Raw genomic sequence first — 19,459 nt, forward strand, 5'->3', positions numbered from 1 at the left:
CCAAGCTGGAGGGAATCCGACAGCCGAGGTCCATTGAATCATCTATGATGACATCAACCAGTTCTCCCCTCTAACACAGCGACAGAACCAAATCTGTATCAATGTCCGTAACCCGAACCTGACTTCCAGCAGGAGGAACGCCATTGGTCCAATTAATCTGCGGCTCGGCAGGTGTCAGACTAACAGGATATCCCTCAAAGGGATCCCCAAAGACATCACTTAGATCATACCAGACCTTGCCCTGGGCGACATTGGACAGGTTGTAGGCAAAGATCATCTGTGGAGCACTGGTATACAGTCCATCGACATCGGTGCTGATCTTGATTGCTATTCCGCCGGTGCTCCTTTCTTCGCGGAACATCTCACTATACGTATCGTTTGGTAGGACGGTCTTCTCTGGTTGGGCGGCAGTTCCAACGGACCAGAGGTAGATTGGGACGTTGCAGTTGTTGCTTACGATTGCGTGGCCACGGGGGCGACGGCTAGGTGTTGGTCTGGGGGTTGACACGGGGACGGTTGGTGTTATGAAGCTGCCATCTGGGATTGGAGCACGGTGGACCAGGTTGGTCGAGGTTTTTGTTGGACGGGCGAGAGTCAGGGTTGCTAGAAGGAGGAGGCTTGAGATATACATCATGTGGTATGGTAGATATTATTGCTTCAAGCGTGGTTTTGTTGACTGGTCCTGAATGTAGGTGCTGCGTGTGGCTTTTATAGATCTCCTCGTTTTATTTGTAGTGCCCCGACTGCATTCCTAGTGTGTCCAGTCTGGATCATGAGAATGTCACGTCCTCACGGGGGCCTGCAGATTCATCAACTAACACTAACATCCTTTGATGAAAGCCAAGCCATACTACATACAGGGCGAAGAAATCAAGGGAGATCAAAGTATCACTGTCACCATACAATTGAACTGATGTTTGACAAATAGACCTTAAAAGACCGGGAGAATGTGACATTTTCCTTTTTGGTGTATACATCCTTAGAACTCCCTTCACTCGTGATTTTCCGAGGAATGTTCCTTGATCTAAGATCGATTTCGGAAGCGGGGGCAAGGCCATGGTCTATTTTGACACGAATATCCAAAGAATGTGAATGTTGAATATAGTTCACCATAGAATCCATGAAGTAGCCAATTGAAGTGGCAATCTTAAACTAACGAAAAGGCTCTGTAAGAGATGAACAGTAGTCTTGAGACCATTCCACCGTGCCCGTAAAAATTACTATTTCCACTGCAATCCCCAGTAAAGTCAAGGGGCTGTAGCAACTGTGGCGCCCAGGAATGCAAACTCTTGACGAGGATCTAGTCCAGGCCTCCCCACAGAATCAAATTCCGCGGAGAATTCCTCGATTTCAAACTGATCAAGAATGTAATTGAACTAAACAGCTCATCCGTCGGCTATGAAAGACAGTTTTGGGCTTTTGTTTAATTTGCAGTATTCCACCAATAGCCTGGCTGTTCTGAGTACATGCATGGATATACTGCAGGATGAGCTAAGAAGGATTTCCAATCTCAAAATCGTCGATGTAGCTTGCACAGAAGATAATTTAATCGTGATGCAAGACCCAAAAAGTCAGTTGCTGAGGAATATTGGATTGATATTGCTTACCGTAGTACAAATCAACGGTCAGCGGTGCCACGATGTTGGAGTCGTGTGAAATAACAAGTTTGATGTGATACTGTACTTGTCACACTATGAGACGGCAAAGCCAGAAGATCGTCGCGTTTCAGGGGTTAAGCCGGATTCACCGAAAATAGTAGCGATTGACCACGCTTTGGTCTCAATTCATCTGGTCTAAGCGAGTTGTGTTGATTAGATTGAACTGTACGGCATGGATCGAGACCATTTCAACACGGACATATCGATATTCTTTCTACAATTACTCTGTCTGTTAAAATATAGCATCTGACAGCCCTTCAAATGATATATAGACGATGCCTGCGAAAGCAAGATAAGCAATGCTAAGCCTTGCCGGGTTTCTGGAGATCAGTAGCCTACGACGAGTCCTGACTTACTGACTCTACGACTCAACATTGGTTTGTGTTATGAACTTTTCCCATTTCTAAAAGAGCAAAGGGTGAAAATAATTTCGATCCATGCTGTAATCCATGCTGTATCTGAATACTGTGCGTATATAAACTGATTCTATCATAAATATGTACAAGTGAAATAAAGAAAAAAGGAAATAAATATATCCATCGAAGGAGACGATTTGACCCGCTTAGAAAGTCACAAACTCGGAAGTACCGAGGACATTATCACCCTGCTGAGCGACAACCTGGATGTACTGGTCAGAGGGAATATCGACAGTGAGAGCAGTCTCAAAGCCAGTGCGGTCACCAGAACCAATCTTGGTGTTTGTGCTGGTGGTAGTGTTATCAGAGGCAGAATAGACAACCCAGTTGTCATACTCCGTAGCACCATTCCAGCTCATGTAGACTGTGACATTAGAGTCGGTCTTGGAGGCGATAACAGAGGGGTTCCAGAAAGGAGTGGCAGCCCACTGGCAGCGGTAACCACGGTAGGAAGCGACAGCGTTGTCCTCACCGAACTGAGCGCTGAAGACAACGTTGCCGTCACCGTCGAATTCTTTCACCTTGGAGATGGAACCGTAGTCCATGAAGACGTGGCTGTCCACCTCGCTGAGAAGTTGGTAGCTACCCTGGCTGACGGAGTGGATGGGGTCGTTGGGGTCGGTGAGGGAGCGAAGACCAGTGACGGTCTTCTTGACCAGGTCGATGGCCATGCTCACACCGGTGGTTTCGGATTCTTGGTCGGTGGGGGTGTTGGCGTTGTTGAACAGACTCACCACAAGGCTGGAATCGGTCTCGTTATACACGCGAATGTCATGCTGCCAAGAGAAGCCGGGGTTGTTGATTTGCTCGAAATCTCCGCCATCCTCACCATCGACGGTCCACAAAATGGTGCCGTTCTGGGCAAGATAGTAGCCGGACCACATGTGGCGCAAGGAAATGATGTATCCGTGGTTTGTAGCTTCGATGGCGTTGATGTGGTAAGCGTCGTAGGGGTCGGACTGCTCGGTGCCAACGTCCTTGCCGAGACCCTGATGGGAGGTAGTCAGAGGAATCTGATCCTCGTGGTCGAGGGCACTCCACGAATTGATGACCTGGTTGGTTTTGATGTCAATCTCGTGGAATTGGCTGTCCAACATCCACGAAGAGGAAGTGCCGTTGATCGAGGTCAGGTCGTGCTGAGTAACATTATAGGCGGTGCAAATAATGGTGCCACTAGGAGTAATTTCACTCTCGTGGAGGTCACAGTAACTATCCTTGACAGAGTTGTCAGGAGTCACAAATGCGCCAGTGAGAGTGACGGTGTAGATCTCCTTGTAAGTGTTGTCAAGGATGTGGATTGTGCCGTAACCGTAGCCAATGGACATCATGTCACCAGCCCAGAAGGTGATAACATCCTGGCCATCGAGCTGCTGGGTTCGGAAGTTGGCAGTGACCTCTTCAGGTCCTTCATAGACCAAGTTGCCGGCATCATCGTAGATAAGCGCCGCGGAGCCAGCCGCCTGAACGCCACCACGAGGTCCGAGGAAGATATACCCGGGATCGGTAGTTCCAGTTTTGTTGACCTCCAACTTAGGAGGCTGGAAATCCATAGACGAATAGGTAGAGTAGTCCCATGCCGCTGCCTGAAGAGACAGAAGCAGAGTGCTTCCTGCGGTGTACCACTTCATATTAAAGAGAGTATGATCTAAAGAATGACGAAAGTGAGTGTGTGAATTCGTGATAAGATCTGGACGAACAGGATCTTAAATAGGGGACAAGCATTGGAAAAGCCGGCCCTGAAGATCACTTCCTCATAGTGAGTGGACACTACCATTGCCTAGTATGGTTGGCCACCGCCGCCCGCAAAGCCGTGGGACTGTAATAATGGCATTGGCATCGTCATTGGCCCACCCGAACCTTTAATCAATCTGTGATAATACGGAGAGCAGATGCATCTGCACATCACTGTACCGTAGGTGTTCGACCAGTGTTTGGACCAGTTTGATAGGCACGGGTATCCCCCTGGAGGGGATTATCCCAGTCTGGTACCTAAGTGGAAGTGATATATTCCGGCCCAGTGACCATTGAGAAAGTCGACTGAGCAAAATTTGAAGATCAGCGTGACGATCAGTTGCAGGTTGGTGCTGAAGTGGCATTCTATTCCGCGCTTTGCCGTTTGCATTATGGAGAAAAGCCCTTGTTGGTTCCGTGGAATTGTTCCAAGGCGAAACGGCCCTGACGCGTGGTAGCGACCGGAGCCGACAATTTCCCATTTAGCAGGTCAATTCCCGGGGAGGCGAGATGCGAGATGGGCTGAGGCGGTCGGGATGATCCAGGGTTCAGCAGAGAGGCAGTGATTGAGGCGAAAGCGGGAATCTCGGCAGCCACCGCAAAATCAGTGCATAGAGATACATGATCCGTACAACAGTTTATGCGAGATGAAGATGAAGATAAGATGAGAACCGTTGAGACAAGGGGCCTATGATGTCATGTTGATGCCTGATAAGCCAGGTGTAAAAAACCCTACTATACAGACAACAAACAATGGTCAATGTACGATGGACTGCATGATACAAGCTAAAACATATACACAAAACACAAAATTATCCTGATATTTACATACACACGTTATTCAGATTGATCTTTCTCGTCAAAAACAACCCTCGCACCCAGTACACCCATCGACGAGGCCACACGATCCAGGAACATGGTTCCACGAGGGTCATGGCCGCCGGGCTTGGGACCATTTCCAAGCTCCGAATGAATGCGAAAGGGAAGAGAGAAGCTTTGAGAGCTGGCAGTAGAAGGTGAGGTGGAGTATGTGCTGCCCTCGCTGGGTGGGGAATTGACGGACTCGGGGGAAAGTGTTTCTTCAATCACATGGACCCGAAGTCTATCCTCGAGCCGATTGGCCAATCCTTGGATCGTTTGCAGCATGTTCTTTGCTCCGGTAAGAAGGAGTGATGGTCCAGTGTCGGGAAAGACCTCTGGGACAGGTCCGATGAAGGGTTTGTTAGGACCTTGAATGATTCCTTGTTGGCGCTCATTGTGTGCGCTGATACAAGACTTGAGGTCGGATATTAGAGATTCAAGTTGCTGGGACGTATGCTGTATACGGCTAATTAGACCATGCACTGTGGCATGGTCTAGATCGCTTCCCGCGAGAATATCTCGAGTCTCACTGATATATCGCGGACACTTGGCGGTCTCCATGTGAACCAGATCAACAAGGTCGGTATATGCACTCCATTCCCCAGGCTTGGTACGATCCTCGGTCATCATCTTGATCGTATAGTTTTGCCATTCCTCTTCATCCAGAAAACATGGCTTTCCTTCATAGAGAGCTAAGAGGATGAGGAAGCCTCTAAATGCGATGAAGCAGAAACGTCCAAAACCAGACTCGAAAGCGGCCGCAGTCCTTTTGATCATGAGCTGCCTTACAGCATCACTGTGCACCACCCATGCGTCTGGTGTGGTTTGAGCGTACATTTCAAAAACGCTCAGAATGATGGTAGTGCAAAGCATGTTATCGGACATCACATGCTCCGGCTTGGAGAGAGCTTTGATGACTGATTTGAGTGAGTTGGAGTACAGCTGTCGACTGGTTTTGAGAAGGGTCTGGTCATTGGTCAATCGAGAAAGATAAATCGAGCTCAAACAACAGATGGAGTTGTCGAGGTATGCATCGGTGCCATAGTTGAGCACTACATGTTCCGCAAAGCCGAGTCCATCTCCAGATCTGAAGCGGTTGTGATAGTAAAGCTACCAAAATTAGTGTTTGTAATATAATATGGTATGGATACGCGACCCACCGTGGGAAATGAATGTGAAATGAAGCTCAGAAATAATTGAGGCTGAGCGCCGCGGAACTGTTGCCGAACTAGCGAAAAAGAGAGTTGTTCGTCAAAACCACCGGCCGAATGCTGTCGCATTAGTGCAACAGCATTGCCACGCACTATGTCAGCTGTTGCTTGGTCCCTCTCCTCGATTCGAGTGGCAGGCTGCTTGGGTGGTCTTCCTCTTCGTCGTGAGCCCGACTGATGTCTTCGGGCAAGATTAGGCCCCTCATCTTGGAACCGAAAGGCGCGCCGATAACCGGGGCAGGGTTTGCCGTAACGCTGACAATTGCTGCACCCCGGAACACCCTCATCACACTGCAAATGTTAGAAACGTAGAATTATGAGTGTGAGAAACCAACCTTAATACGTCGCTCGCGACACAGAGCACAGCCGTTTGAATGCGGAACGCCAACCATCGGGGGAAGTCTGAGACGCTGACTGTCTCAGATCATAGCGGTCGCGGAAGAGAGGAAGTCAATCGGACCAACACTGAGTGGGATGGATCCATGCAGTCGTCGGAGGGAGACAGTAGGAGACGTTGAATATCGAAGAGTCAAGAGCCACAAGACAAGGTCAAAGAGCACGCAGCATAACAAGGATGAAGTCTTACATGACTCAAGAAACTCGCCAAGCCAAGCCAAAGGACCCCGCCCAGGGGGTAAACCCGCACTGTCTTTAAACGTCCAAGGTGGTTTGGGGGATCCACGATCTGCTGGGAGAATAAATTGCGATCGGAGATTGAGGCTTAGAATTAAGCTTGGGCTTTGGACTTTCGGTGGATTTGGAGATTGTCAATACGAGCACATCGTGATTGTGGGCCTCGAGGGCGCCCTAAACAACGCCCAGTGTGCTGTTTCAGCCTTGCTAATGCAATGAGTGTGCATCTACCCAAGTGAGGCCTGTCGAACCTGCAGTATCCGAGTGCCTCTACTGTCTGTCAGAACTCCAATGAAACCATAACTTCCCCGCGTTTGGAGCCAGTTGAGGTAAAAGTACATGCGCTGCTGCCGCGGATGGCCAGGTCACGTTTGGTCACGTTCCATCACCTGTCCCCTTCTCTTTCTGCTCCGGGGGAATTGTTCTCTCTTCATCGATCGCAATGCCGGAGTTTCAAAGTCGTCCAAAGGTCCTCATTCCTGAAAAGCTATCTCAAGATGGTTTGGCATTGATGCGCAGTTCTCTCGATGTCCATGAACGGAAAGATCTGAGCGCTGATGAGCTGTTGGAAATAATCCCCGAGTACGATGCTCTGCTGGTACGCTCCGAGACGAAAGTCAACGCGGTTCTGCTGCGAGCTGCCCGGCGTTTGAAGGTAGTTGCTCGTGCTGGTGTCGGAGTGGACAATGTTGGTATGCTGCAATAGCCATGTCTCCGCGGCTCCTATTGACCCAAAATAGATGTGCAAGAAGCGACAAAATTAGGGATTGTGGTTGTCAATTCGCCGTCGGGAAACATCAACTCGGCAGCAGAACATACAATTGCCCTGATGATGTCCATAGCGCGAAACATTCCAGCTAGCTGTGCCAGTCTCAAAGATGGAAGGTGGGAGCGAAGCAAGTATGTTGGCGTGGAAGTCAAAGGCAAGACGTTGTCGATAATTGGACTGGGAAAGGGTAACGTATTCGATGAATTTCCCTGATACCGATCTAATCCATCACAGTTGGGTTAACTGTCGCACGACTGGCCAAAGGATTGGGAATGAACGTCAATGCCCTGGATCCCTATGCCTCAGCAGCCCTGGCAGCATCCGCCAGTGTTACGCTTGTATCCTCTTTGACCGAACTGCTTCCATCCTGCGACTTCTTGACCATTCATACACCGCTCATTGCTTCTACTCGAGGGATGATTGCAGAGGCTGAATTGGCTCAAATGAAAAAAGGATGTCGCGTGCTCAATGTAGCTCGAGGTGGCACATTTGATGAAGAAGCTCTGGTTGCGGCGCTGGACTCGGGCCATATCGCGGGGGCAGCAGTCGATGTGTTTACATCGGAGCCGCCAGCCCCGAATTCACCTGCAGCTCGACTCATCGCGCATCCACGGGCGGTTGTCACACCGCATCTTGGTGCCTCCACGGTCGAAGCACAGGAGAATGTTTCGGTTGATGTCTGCCAGCAAGTACTTGAGATTTTACAAGGGTCGCTGCCTCGCTCGGCTGTCAATGTTCCAATCATCCTCCCCGAAGAATATAAGAAGCTGCAACCTTTTGTTCGTCTGGTTGAGAAGCTCGGTAGCTTATACACTCAGCATTATGCCACTACCTCTGGGGGATCCATGACACAAAACACGTTCGACCTGATTTATCAAGGAGAGCTGGCTAGCATCAACAACACGAAGCCGTTGTTTGCAGCTCTTATAAAGGGGCTACTGTCTCCTATCAGTAGCACCGAGGGATTGAACGTGAATATCGTCAATGCCGAGCTTGTGGCTCGTGAGCGTGGAATTTTTGTATCGGAGCAGCATTCGCGCGACCCATCAGAGCACTCGTCATATTCATCACTGGTAACTCTTGTTGCCCGTCCACCATCTCGCTCATCCTCACGGGACCCTACTACTGACACCTCTGGACCTATTCCACCCCAACAGCAACGCATTATCTCTGGCACATGCTCTGGTGACCAGCTGCTGATCACCCGTTTGGGTCGGTTCGAGGCATCGTTCGAGCCAGAGGGAACGTTGCTGATATGCGAAAATTATGATTCGCCAGGGAAGATCGGAGTTGTGGGTAGCATTCTTGGCCGAGAGGGAATCAACATCAACTTCATGACGGTGGGACCACTTTCACCCAAGCATACAACTACTCGTATTACCAGCAAGGAAGATAATGAAGAGCCCACGAAAGAAGTATTCTTGAAGGAGTCCTTGATGATCCTGGGAATTGATCGAAATGTTCCCCCTCATGTTACGACTGACCTCGCGAAAGAAGGTGGGATTTTAAGTGCTTACGCTGTGACTCTCTAGGGATATATTCGTGTCAGATGATTTTTTATCTCTGGCTGACAGGAGGTATGGTTATCTATCTCAATTACTCAACATTAGTCTATCATTCAATCAATCAAGGTTCAATTAACCTGTTGCAACCTGACTAGTATCGTAATGGCTACGTAGGCGCTTCATCCAATTAAAGCGAAGCGCTCAGTCGATTAGCTAGAGCTAGTGCCTAGTCTCTCTTAAGGACCAGCTTATATTCTGTATGGGTATTATCAGGCGTACGGCGAAGTTCTTGCTTCAACTGGATGGAGCGCCTGCATAACTATCACGATACTAGTTAGGCTGCAACAGGTTAATTGAACTTTGATTGATTGACATGGATAAGTACGCGGCAGCAACTAGTGAATTTGTGATGTTTGCTCAGATTCAGGACTGCCTAATCGGGAAGTCGAGAAGTCCTCAGATGCCTTAGGCCACGGGGACTTGTCTAGGTTGAGTGGAGTGTTGAACAAAAATAAAGAACATAATGCTTAGACTACATAGAAATGCCAACAGTAACTAGAGCTTGCACGCGTGCCAACATCCGCAATCCCTCTCCACAAGACAATTCATCCACAGCCGTCAGTTTGCTCTTTTCTCGCACTACCAATACAATTAACATGATGCACAGGATCTCAAAGCATTGGAAATAGTCAGGACTTACAAAGTGCCGCACGTGCTCACACGACATTTCTCAACAGATGACCGTATGGCAGCTGGTGTAGTCGACGACATTCACAGTAAGCTCACCCTCACTAACATCATTGTTATAGAATGGAGCACTGCCGCAAAGACCGCAGTTGTGATCAACCAGCTGCTGAATGGCGGCCTTGACCGAGTGGCCTGGAGCGCCATCTTTTGTGTTCTGCACAAATGCGCAGACGGAGTACTGCTCGGTGTTATCCTCGTCGCACTGGACGCAACAGATTTGTTGGCCGTTGTAGTATTGCGTGTTGTCCGGGACGCTCTCGCAGGCCTCTTTTAGCTCTTTCAGATTGGTCTGGGCGTGGCAGAAAGGGCACTCTCCACTACCCTGGCAATTGATTCCCTTGCCGGCAGCGGTGGTGATCATGGCCGAAGCCATGAAAAGAAGGATGGTGAAACGCATCTTCGCGGAAATGCGGGTGGCAGGAAGTGTGAAGGACTGTGAGGTGTAGAAGTTGAAACAGATGAGCACTCAGTTCTGTGAGCGGTTTTATATGTCGCTGGATGAACCTAGGCTGGAAGAAGCAACTGCTAGAAACCAGCTGGACCCTGGCGATTGCATCGAGATGTATACCGTATTCAGTCTAGTTGCTGACAATGGTGTCTCATCAAGGTTACCTCTATGGAATCCACCTGTATGGTTGCCTAAACTATCTATCACATAAATGCGACTAGAACGCATGATCGCATCGAAACATATCCATTGACTGTATCAAGTCTAATCTCTGGCAGGAATGCCTCAGTACGCTACTCTATGAGCTCCACAATTATGTCGCTGAGGATTGATCAAAACGCACCCCCTGATTGTTATCTGCACACTTCTCTTACTGCATGACGCGAAATGCAGGGTAAATACACTCCGCCCTATGACATTCCATCACCGAGTATCCCACTTTGAGGGGAGGGAATTGAGGCCAGGCCGGTACATACTCAATAATCCTGATTCTGCAGTGTTTACTTCTTCCTGCCTAGATTAATGCCTGAATAGTATTGCTACCGTTAAACTTATGTCACCTGATTACCTTGGTGTATTATGATCTCCATTCCTCCATCCTCGATCCATCTTCCTTTCTTATGCCTAGTTGCCTCGTTCAATGCTACCTTGTTAATTGATCCTCTACGTGCCTAAGCTATGTAACAAAAAGTACTGTCAGTACACTTTTTCTCATCCTCTGTATGATCCTTTGGTGTTACCAAGCTCTTAATTGGTTAATTGATTTCGTCGTTATGTTTTCGCAAATTCCCGCATATTGCTATGTGGGCTCAGGCCCCCTGTACTATAGCCAGTACGGTATACAGCTCGATACTAAGCTTTTTACTCAATATATGACTCAGCTAGGACTCATAATCACAGGTAGATATGTTTTGATTGGTTCTTAAACTACTTGTAAGCAGTAAAAGTGGCTGAAATACGCCGATCATCACTAGTTGAAAGTCAGGGTCTGCTAACATAAAATATTATATACAAGATGCCGGCACAAAGGAATAATGTAGGCAGCAAAACGAAGGATATTAGAGGTACGCCTTTATAGATAGTGCGTTTACTAGCTCACCATAGCTAGATCCATTAGATATGAAAGGGGAAAGAGATCTGAGTAAACAAAACCCTAACAGTGAAGCAAAGACAGGCTATCCACCTCTGCTCTTCACCGTATTTGAATAACTTCATTTTAAGGAGTACGGACCGCTCGTTTTTATTGAAGCGCCAGCACGAAGAATGCTGGCACAACAACATTTACAGTGGAAATTGCAATTCCTGCCGCGCACAGCAGGAAGCGTACGAGAACGACTGCTAGTTGCTGCTCACCGCTATAGAGCGCTCTCACACGACAATCACCTTCGCGCCCGAGCAGAGCAGAGACTTCTTCATCAGTCACCGTTTATGCAAGCTCACCATCCGTGGCTAGCGAAGGCTACTTGCAGTGTCAAGACACAAAGCGTGAATCGCGCCTTGATGGGCAAGGCCCTGGGAGAGACACTTAACACATACCCTTCACTAGGTCGAAATAGCGACTGGGGGGATTTCACGAGAAAACCAAATCTGGTTGATTGAAGCTGGAGCGCGGATATTGCGTATCGCGTTGGAAGAGGTTATATGAGGCTTGTTAACTTTGATTCTAACTTTCTCTATATTCCCTACGACTTGATGATACATATACTAAGTCGGTTTACTCTTATCCAATTTACTCAGATTGTTGTGGGTGTTTGAAGATTTATGTCCTGGGGTGTCATGCTCCGAAATTCCCAAAAGGGAAACTGGACCAAAATGCAGTTCTTAGCCATACCTGCGGCACTGACCACCCCACCACTGCCTGCAAAGGCTTGGTTCCGATATCTATAAGGTGATAATTATTAGTGAATAATACTTTAGTTAGTTTAGGGCTAGCGATCTAGTAAGTCGTGGGGGGTTAAAGGCGATGACAAAAGAAGTTAATCTCTATACCGTCAAAATCCCGTGCCGATCGTTTTTCCCGAGTAGTGAGAGGATTAGCGTTAGATGGGAATTAGAATAAGAAAAAGAATGACACTGCAAGGAAGTAAATTGGTCAGGGGAGTTGGCATTCATACAGATACAGTTGCTTGGCTTTGGTTACAATACAGTATTTTGCATAGTAATGATATTTGTTACAATCCATATCAATTGAATAGATAGAGCATGCAACAAGCTTATGACCAGAAACACACTCTCTCAAAATGAACATGCCCAGACGCCCAGTATATGAGCACAAATGCAAGGTATCAACCGCAATAGAAACCGAAAAAGAAAGAGAGAAAAAAGGCAACGCCCGGGTATCGCAATCAAAACATAGAACTCCGCTTTTTCTCCAACTTGGTAGTAGCAGTTTCCTCCTTGCGCTTAAAGCCGAAGAAACTACTCTTTTTCTGCTGAATTTTCGGTGCCGGTCTGGAGACGGGAAGGGCACCACTGCTAGTAGGCTGGGCATAGAAACCAACCGTCGACACGGGGCGCGGCTGGGGGCCGGGTGGTGGGCGTGACTGCATCAGGTGTGTGGACGATTGAGCGCGGGGGTCCATGCGACCTGGTGCGTGGAGGTAAGGCTTGTTGGAATGTGAGGGGACGGGTGCGCCTTGGGGTGGGTAGTGGGAATGAGGGCGGGGGTTACGGGGTGGATGGGGTGGATGGGAGAGTTGAACGGAGGATTGGGAGTATTGGTGGGCATAGGGTTGGTTGGGAGTGGTGTGTCGGGGTGGGAAGTGAGGTCGGGCTGAGGGTGCGGGTGTCCGTTGTCTGCGGGCTGCTTCTTCTTCTCTGCCGTAGATCTGTTGAAGGCGCTTGGTCTCTTTATCGACCTCTGCGTCCCGACGTCGTTGGGCTACGGCGACTTCCTGCGCTCGTCGCTGTTCTTCCTGTCGCGCGAGGTCGTCTTGTCGGCGCCGATCCTGCGGCGCTGGAGATTTCGAGTTTGGAATGCTGAGACGAGGAGGAGATGGTCTGCTCCCTCCAGAAGGACCGGGCGTGGCCGCTTGACTCCTTTGTACCGGCTGCGTGTTGCTGACTGGGATCGCCGCAGCGGCTGGCTTGCGGGCGATTTGGTTTGGTTCAGCAGGGGTGATGTGGAAAGCTTCCTTTGCAGGACCAAAGAAGATGTCTTTTATAGCAACAGTCGCTAAGAGGAGCACGACCTCTAATCCTTTGAAGTCCTCCATCTCCACTCGATATAGGTTCGGTTCGTATAAAGTCAGTTCTTTAAGACCCTGGAACAGGGCAACTGTGATATCCGGTTCGCGGCTCTTTGTACGTGAATCGGGAATGGTCGAAGTCTTTCCATGCAGCAGGCAGGTCAGGTCCTTGGAGAGCTTGCCATCCTTACGCCAGCTGAACCGCAGCTTCTCAGTCACGTCCGCTGTTGCGGGATCACTCTGCATCTGATCCAGCGACGAACCAGATGGGACCCGGAATGTGTTTTGGGGCATTTCGAATTCCCATCGTGCGGGGCGGTTCCACGTTTTCGCCTGGTATTTCACTGTGATTTCCTGGTCTGGGTTGTAGAGCTGAATCGTGAAAGTGGTCGGGAGTATGGGTTCTGGAGGAGGAGGTACGCCGCCGTTTGCACGAATCGTATCTGCCGAGAGACTGGGTTGTGTCCATTCGGGAATTACGGCGACCTCGCCGTAGACAACATCGGTGACGTAGGGATCGTATAAAGCGACACCGTAGCGGTTCTTGGATGTCGGCAGAGCAGGATCAAGGGCTCGTAGGGAGTATGCAGGCTCTGGGTCGTTGCCATGCTGGCGATGGTATACCGTGCTAATCTGAGACTGCTTGGAGTTATTCTTCACGAAGAACGCTGAGGAGGTCAGTGCCCGAGCATGACGTAGGTTATGGGGATGTCTTACCGGGCAAGTTTTCATCGATCATTCTGTCGACTGATGCTCCCAGAACGACTGGCTCTGAGAGTTATAAGTGAGAGAGTCCGGCAAGTCTGCAGTCTGCGCCACGGGACGCGGCGATCGGCGCCTAAAAATAGAGCCCGTTTGCGCACGCTGATTGGCGCTCCGTCAGGCACCGGAGTTTAACGTTGAATCTGGGGGTTAAGCAACGCGTCAAGGCTATGCAGGTCATCAATCTAGTTGCCTATGGAAAATGCTTTCTATCCCCGACGCAAGGGAGTTTAAAAAGGTAGTATTTGCGACGCCAAGGGATCTGGCATTGGAACAATCCAACATGGGTTAGATACACAGAACGGTCAAAGTGTTCGAGTTGTTCATTTTCTGCCTCGTTTGTCTGAAACGCTGACATAGATCATATACAGCCCCATTTTCAAGCATTCCCAGCCGTGTCAGGATCTTTGGTGGAGATTTGACCCCATAAAAAAGGGTGGCTTAGATATTGAAGATGAAAGTGCAGATCAGGCAATTAAATCGTGACCTCCACAGGTCCACTCAAGTATGGTAGGGGGTTCAAAGGCAGTGAAGTCCATAGAGAGGAAAGTTTTAAGGGGACCACCACATTACATAGTTGACTATCCCGCTGTTCATGAACCAATTCCGATCTGTTGAAATAGGATTGTATGTAGTTGATGGCTTTTGCTAACACAATGCAGAAACACCAGATTCAATGCTTTTATAACTCATAATTATCAAATATATTACATAGCCTTTCACAATTGACAAATCTATCTCCGTCATTCTATCTTCTAATCTTCGCCATAAAGCTCAACGCCTATGGTCCACCAAGTCTGCATTCGTACAAATTGCTTTTCAGTCACCATCCTTAGTGGGTGTAGGACTTCTTGATCATATCGGAAGCCTTCTCAGCAATAGCGTAGAGAGTGCTAGTCAAATGACCAGAGACCTGGTACGGTACAATGGAAGCATCAACGACACGAACATTCTTAGTACCGTAGACCTTGAGCTCAGCGCTGACAGCGCCGCCCTTCTCCCTGGGGAGCATGCTAACGGAACCGACAGGGTGGTAGTTAGGACGGACTAGGGAGGGTTAGTATCTGGGACTGCTTTTGGTAAGTTAATTAGGGCTGGCTTACACTTCTCCTTGATCCAGCTATCCCATGCGGAGCCGGTAGCATTTGCGGCCACAACGTCGTATCCAGGAGTCATCTCGTCTCCGACGATGCTCTTCAGGGGTGCAGTGTCGAAGATCTTGCGGATGAAGTGGGCGACATCGGCTTGCGCGTCGATGTCCTGGGCGAACATGAAGTAGTTCGGGTCGATGTTGGCGATTTGGGAGGCGTTGGCGGATTGGATGTGAACGCTTCCGCGGGAGAAGGGTTGGAGGGGCCAGTATTCACTTGCGAAGTCTGTGCCGCTGGGGGCGAAGACGACTTCGACGTAAGGGACGAGGGACTTGAAGATCAAGTCACGTTGGATCTGCAGAGCTTCCAGGAGGTTGGACTCCTTCACCGCACCATTTGACTTCTTGGACAGAGCTTTGGCGTAGCTAGCCAATGCGTTGTCGATTTGGGACTCGACGGCCGACACATTCTTACCGTAGAGCTGGTTAACAGAGATCAAAGCGGAGAAAGTGGCAAGGCCGGACACTGTGTCAACTGACTCCCAGGCGAGAGCGTTATTGGTTTGATCCTGGAGGTTCTCACCGACAGCGGGGAGGGCAACCTTGGTGGAGATGTTGAACTGGCTGAGGATGTCTGGGTTTCCAACACCGGAAAGCTCAAGAAGCTGTGGGGATCGGAGTGCACCGGCAGACAGAATGACCTCCTTGGAGGCATAAATTCGCTCCACACCGTACGGAGTGGTGCATTCAACTCCAATAGCAACTGCCTCACCAGTGGTGTTGGCCCAGATGATCTTGTTCGCACGGGTGTTGGAAATTATCTTGAGGTTGGCACGGCTCTCGTAGGGCCAGAAGTAGGCCCTGGCAGCGTCTTCACGGACATTGCGCTCTCGGTCAATGGTCTCGGGGTGAGTGGTGAAACCAATCATGTGGCCACTGTTCACATCAGCGTTGTATTCGACACCAAGGTTGGTCATCGTCTCGTTCATGGCAAGGAAGACGCTGCTGTTGGTCATTGAGGTAGGCCATCCGACCTTGAGAGGGCCGTTGCGGCCGTGAACGTTGGCAGTATAGGTAGCTCCGTGAGCAACCTGGTCCTTGGTGGGAATCTGGAAGTCCTCCGACTTCTTGTAGTAGGGCAAAAGGTCATTCCAGCTCCATCCCTCATTTCCAACCTTTCCCCAGTTGTCAATCTGCGCGTCTTGGGCTCGGGTATAGGACATTCCTTGAAGCCAGTTAGAAGAGGAAGCCACTATTTTGTCCGAGCAACATACCATTGATTGTGCTTGTACCACCGATGGCCTTTCCGGCACGAATGGTCTGCTTCAGTCCACCAGCATATGTCTGGTTGGCCGTCTGATAGGCATAATCGATTTCGGTGCCGAAAGCCAGACTGTAGCCCATCACATTGGTCACATTGGCGTTGTTGAGTACTGATTCTCCGGCTTCGATGACTGCCACTGTGACATTGTGCATTTCCGAGAGTCTGTTGGCCACGACCAATCCACTGGTGCCACCGCCGACAATTACAAAGTCATAGTGAGGCGATGAACGGTGAGTACTGGCTGCGGCGCCCAGCACGAGCGTAGCGAGAGAAAGAGTGGGTGCCAGCATTTTGAACTCACAGAAGATGAACTTGGATAATATGAAGACCAAGGGCCGATCTTATTTTATAGATGAGCGTGTGCCTCACGGGCCTCACCGGCGGCTTCTCCTAAATTTTGCTATACTTCCCAGTCGTTTCCGCTGACTCAATGGTTGATAATTTGGGCCCAGTGTTAATCATCTTCATTTCATTCTACGAGAGTGGATAGACATCCTTTTGGCAGCTTTTACAGCCAACCAAGCCCGAGTGGATAATGAGCCTGACCCACCGTTCAATATTGTCAGCATTTGGAGGTGCAGAAATCCCGTGTGAGAACATTCTCGGCCCGAGTCTCGGGACTAATTCCGCTCGGCTTCCCTTTTTTTGTCTCGGAGATGGCTTGACATCCCGATCTTATCTAACGGTCTGAGTGGCCGACTTTTTCTACTTGCTGCCGAGCTGGGGCGTTGATTAGCTGAACATGAATAAGCCATGACCGTCATACTATTTCAGCATAGTGCCATTCCGCTGGTTTCAGATCCTTCGTCTATAGAAATAGATTGATCGAGGCTAAGAATATGCCACACTCAGTATTGATCACGACAAACAAAGTTGTCCATATTGGTTTTTTGATCAGACCTATGAGGTAGTGGAAGCTTGAGCTGGAATTTTTATTCCTGATCGTCAGGGATTGATGTATTCCGCGATGTAATGCACCAAGCCCTAAAATGGATAAATGTTAGTGCAACCCTTTGAGTGATTAACTTACGCCCAACTGATTGGCCGCTCAAATAGCACTACGGTACGGCACTATGCCCTTCTTTGTCCTTCACAGTCACAGTTGGCTACCAAGGGTTGCGGTAGTCACTGATAGGAATTCAAAAAATCGCCTTTATTCAATAACGGTGAGAGCCCTGAATTCTCTTATTGCTGTACATAATTATAAAGGATACGGCCCCGGGGGCATTAGGAAGAGTCTGGCTATAAGTCAATTAAACATAGCTTTGCGATACCTGAGTGGACCTGCAGGATTCATCAGCAATAGGGTCGCGGGTGTGACTTTCCGCATCGGATTTCTAATATGCAGTTGATTGCTAATCATAATCTAGGCAGGGGGACTTGTAAATTCCCAACTCCATGGATCTGGCATTATCACTGGAGGCAAGGAGCGGTAGGGTACCTGAATCGTGTTAGCAATCAAAAGATGTCGGGAATTACCATACCTGTACATTATCTGGTCACCATCCGGGCGTAAAGTATCTATACATTCCATGTCGGTGGGTTGAAAGGAATCAGGGCTGAACTCATCTAATCAGAATATACAGCTGGGTATGGTGTCTCGCACTTTGGAATCGACGGGTTCTATACACGGAATTAGCTGAAACGGGGGATGAAAGATTGAATTACCTATTACGACCATGGGGACAATGAATTTGAAGCGTACCTAACAAGTAGATGTTAGTAACGATAGGCGCAGGGGTCTACTTACCTCGTGATGATCTAAAAATAGGAATTTCTGTGAACAAAGAATCTAAAAAACCCTGGCAACCGTTAGTACTAAACAAACAACGATGAAAATGAAGCTATCCACTTATCTGTAGGTTTGTGGCGAAAGTCCATCGCGATATAATGCCAAATAGGAGGTGGCCTGTAATACACATTAGCGAAACGAAGGAGGACAGGAATATCTTAGCTTTTCGGAGCTACGTATGTAGAGGATTGGTCAGAGATAAAGCGTCTCGTTGGATCTGTATTCGGTTAGTATTCATCCATCACTATGATCGGGAGATGAACAACTTAGTCATTGATATGAATCGAATTTGACAATGGGATCGGTGGTCGGTCTGCGGAGAACGGTTCCTATATTCCTTGCTGTGAGTTTCAGATGCATGCGTTTATTTGGAGGGGGATTATATTGTTAGGCTTAACCCTGGAGGACTGTTTTGCTCGGTCCGCGATTCGTCGGTCCGGGAACTGAGGTGTTCTATCTAAGCAGACATTAGCAAGGATCGAAAGTTAGACAGTCACTTACATCATGAGTGGGGGATGCGAGATGGGGGATGAGGTCTCCGAAGATTGTGTTTCTGTGTCATCTTAGCATCTCTCAAATATAATGATCTAGGAATATACTCAGCCGGATAGAACACAGTCGCTTTTATATGGCAATGGTCCTAAGCGGGTGTTAGCATCTGCACATATTATCAGACAGAAAAACTACTCAGTGAGATGTTAATTCCGTCATGTGGTAGCGTGGGAATATTCCTAAACAGCGTGTTAGCATCGGCAAAGCAGCAAAGGAAGGGATATACTGGGTTTGGTATGCACTTAGGCCTTTCAAGGGTATTTTCGAGGCGGAAGGTAAACGATCCTAGGTTGATGTGAGTAGTGATACATAATGATGTGGGAAAAGAATGTATACTCAGGCTTGTGTGAGATTATGAGTCTGGATACCGAAAGGTCATAGACGGTTCTTAGTATTTGATACCGCAATATGAACAGGAATACTCAGGTTTACATCAGGTAATATATCTGGTCTGTGTGTATCTCTATATTATTGTTAGTGAACACACGTCAAACAGGAGGGATTGTACTTAGGCTCGTATGAGATAATTGGGATTGGGTTGTTAAACTCCTATACTAGTTGTTAGCATCTTTTGGGTGATTTGGAAGGAAATACTCAATCTGGGTCAAAGATAGTATGGCATGCGAATGATCCTAGATAGTATGTTAGCCCTGTATATCAGCAATAGAATGATACTCAGCTGATAATATAGATCACTTGGGGCTGTGAGTGCTGCAAAGCACATAGATTCAAACTATTACCGTGGATGTGCTGATGAATATTGATCAAGGGG

General features: G+C 48.6%; 7 protein-coding genes across 7 annotated transcripts; 1 reads left to right on the forward strand and 6 right to left on the reverse strand.

The window, feature by feature from the left end:
* Window positions 1-70: 70 nt before the first annotated feature.
* N7511_001545 (Bys1 family protein) lies at window positions 71-634 on the reverse strand (the record flags this gene model as incomplete). Its single annotated transcript, XM_057123970.1, has 1 exon — window positions 71-634. One exon carries the CDS (start codon window positions 632-634, stop codon window positions 71-73), a length of 564 nt encoding a protein of 187 aa, XP_056989703.1.
* Window positions 635-2,220: 1,586 nt separating this feature from the next.
* On the reverse strand, window positions 2,221-3,702 carry N7511_001546 (arylsulfotransferase family protein; the record flags this gene model as incomplete). Its single annotated transcript, XM_057123971.1, has 1 exon — window positions 2,221-3,702. One exon carries the CDS (start codon window positions 3,700-3,702, stop codon window positions 2,221-2,223), a length of 1,482 nt encoding a protein of 493 aa, XP_056989704.1.
* Window positions 3,703-4,642: 940 nt separating this feature from the next.
* On the reverse strand, window positions 4,643-6,269 carry N7511_001547 (Zn(II)2Cys6 transcription factor domain-containing protein; the record flags this gene model as incomplete). Its single annotated transcript, XM_057123972.1, has 3 exons — window positions 4,643-5,776; window positions 5,827-6,168; window positions 6,213-6,269. The coding sequence occupies 3 exons, from the start codon at window positions 6,267-6,269 to the stop codon at window positions 4,643-4,645; spliced, it is 1,533 nt and encodes a 510-aa protein (XP_056989705.1).
* A 683-nt stretch (window positions 6,270-6,952) lies between these two features.
* Window positions 6,953-8,811, forward strand: N7511_001548 (uncharacterized protein; the record flags this gene model as incomplete). Its single annotated transcript, XM_057123973.1, has 3 exons — window positions 6,953-7,202; window positions 7,251-7,466; window positions 7,514-8,811. The coding sequence occupies 3 exons, from the start codon at window positions 6,953-6,955 to the stop codon at window positions 8,809-8,811; spliced, it is 1,764 nt and encodes a 587-aa protein (XP_056989706.1).
* Window positions 8,812-9,514: 703 nt separating this feature from the next.
* On the reverse strand, window positions 9,515-9,928 carry N7511_001549 (Killer toxin Kp4; the record flags this gene model as incomplete). Its single annotated transcript, XM_057123974.1, has 1 exon — window positions 9,515-9,928. One exon carries the CDS (start codon window positions 9,926-9,928, stop codon window positions 9,515-9,517), a length of 414 nt encoding a protein of 137 aa, XP_056989707.1.
* A 2,396-nt stretch (window positions 9,929-12,324) lies between these two features.
* On the reverse strand, window positions 12,325-13,906 carry N7511_001550 (uncharacterized protein; the record flags this gene model as incomplete). Its single annotated transcript, XM_057123975.1, has 2 exons — window positions 12,325-13,835; window positions 13,885-13,906. The coding sequence occupies 2 exons, from the start codon at window positions 13,904-13,906 to the stop codon at window positions 12,325-12,327; spliced, it is 1,533 nt and encodes a 510-aa protein (XP_056989708.1).
* Window positions 13,907-14,761: 855 nt separating this feature from the next.
* On the reverse strand, window positions 14,762-16,633 carry N7511_001551 (GMC family oxidoreductase; the record flags this gene model as incomplete). Its single annotated transcript, XM_057123976.1, has 3 exons — window positions 14,762-14,976; window positions 15,033-16,244; window positions 16,294-16,633. The coding sequence occupies 3 exons, from the start codon at window positions 16,631-16,633 to the stop codon at window positions 14,762-14,764; spliced, it is 1,767 nt and encodes a 588-aa protein (XP_056989709.1).
* Window positions 16,634-19,459: the final 2,826 nt, after the last annotated feature.

This window comes from Penicillium nucicola (genome assembly GCF_028828085.1).
Source record: "Penicillium nucicola strain IBT 29836 chromosome Unknown utg000001l, whole genome shotgun sequence".
Lineage (NCBI taxonomy): Eukaryota > Fungi > Ascomycota > Eurotiomycetes > Eurotiales > Aspergillaceae > Penicillium > Penicillium nucicola.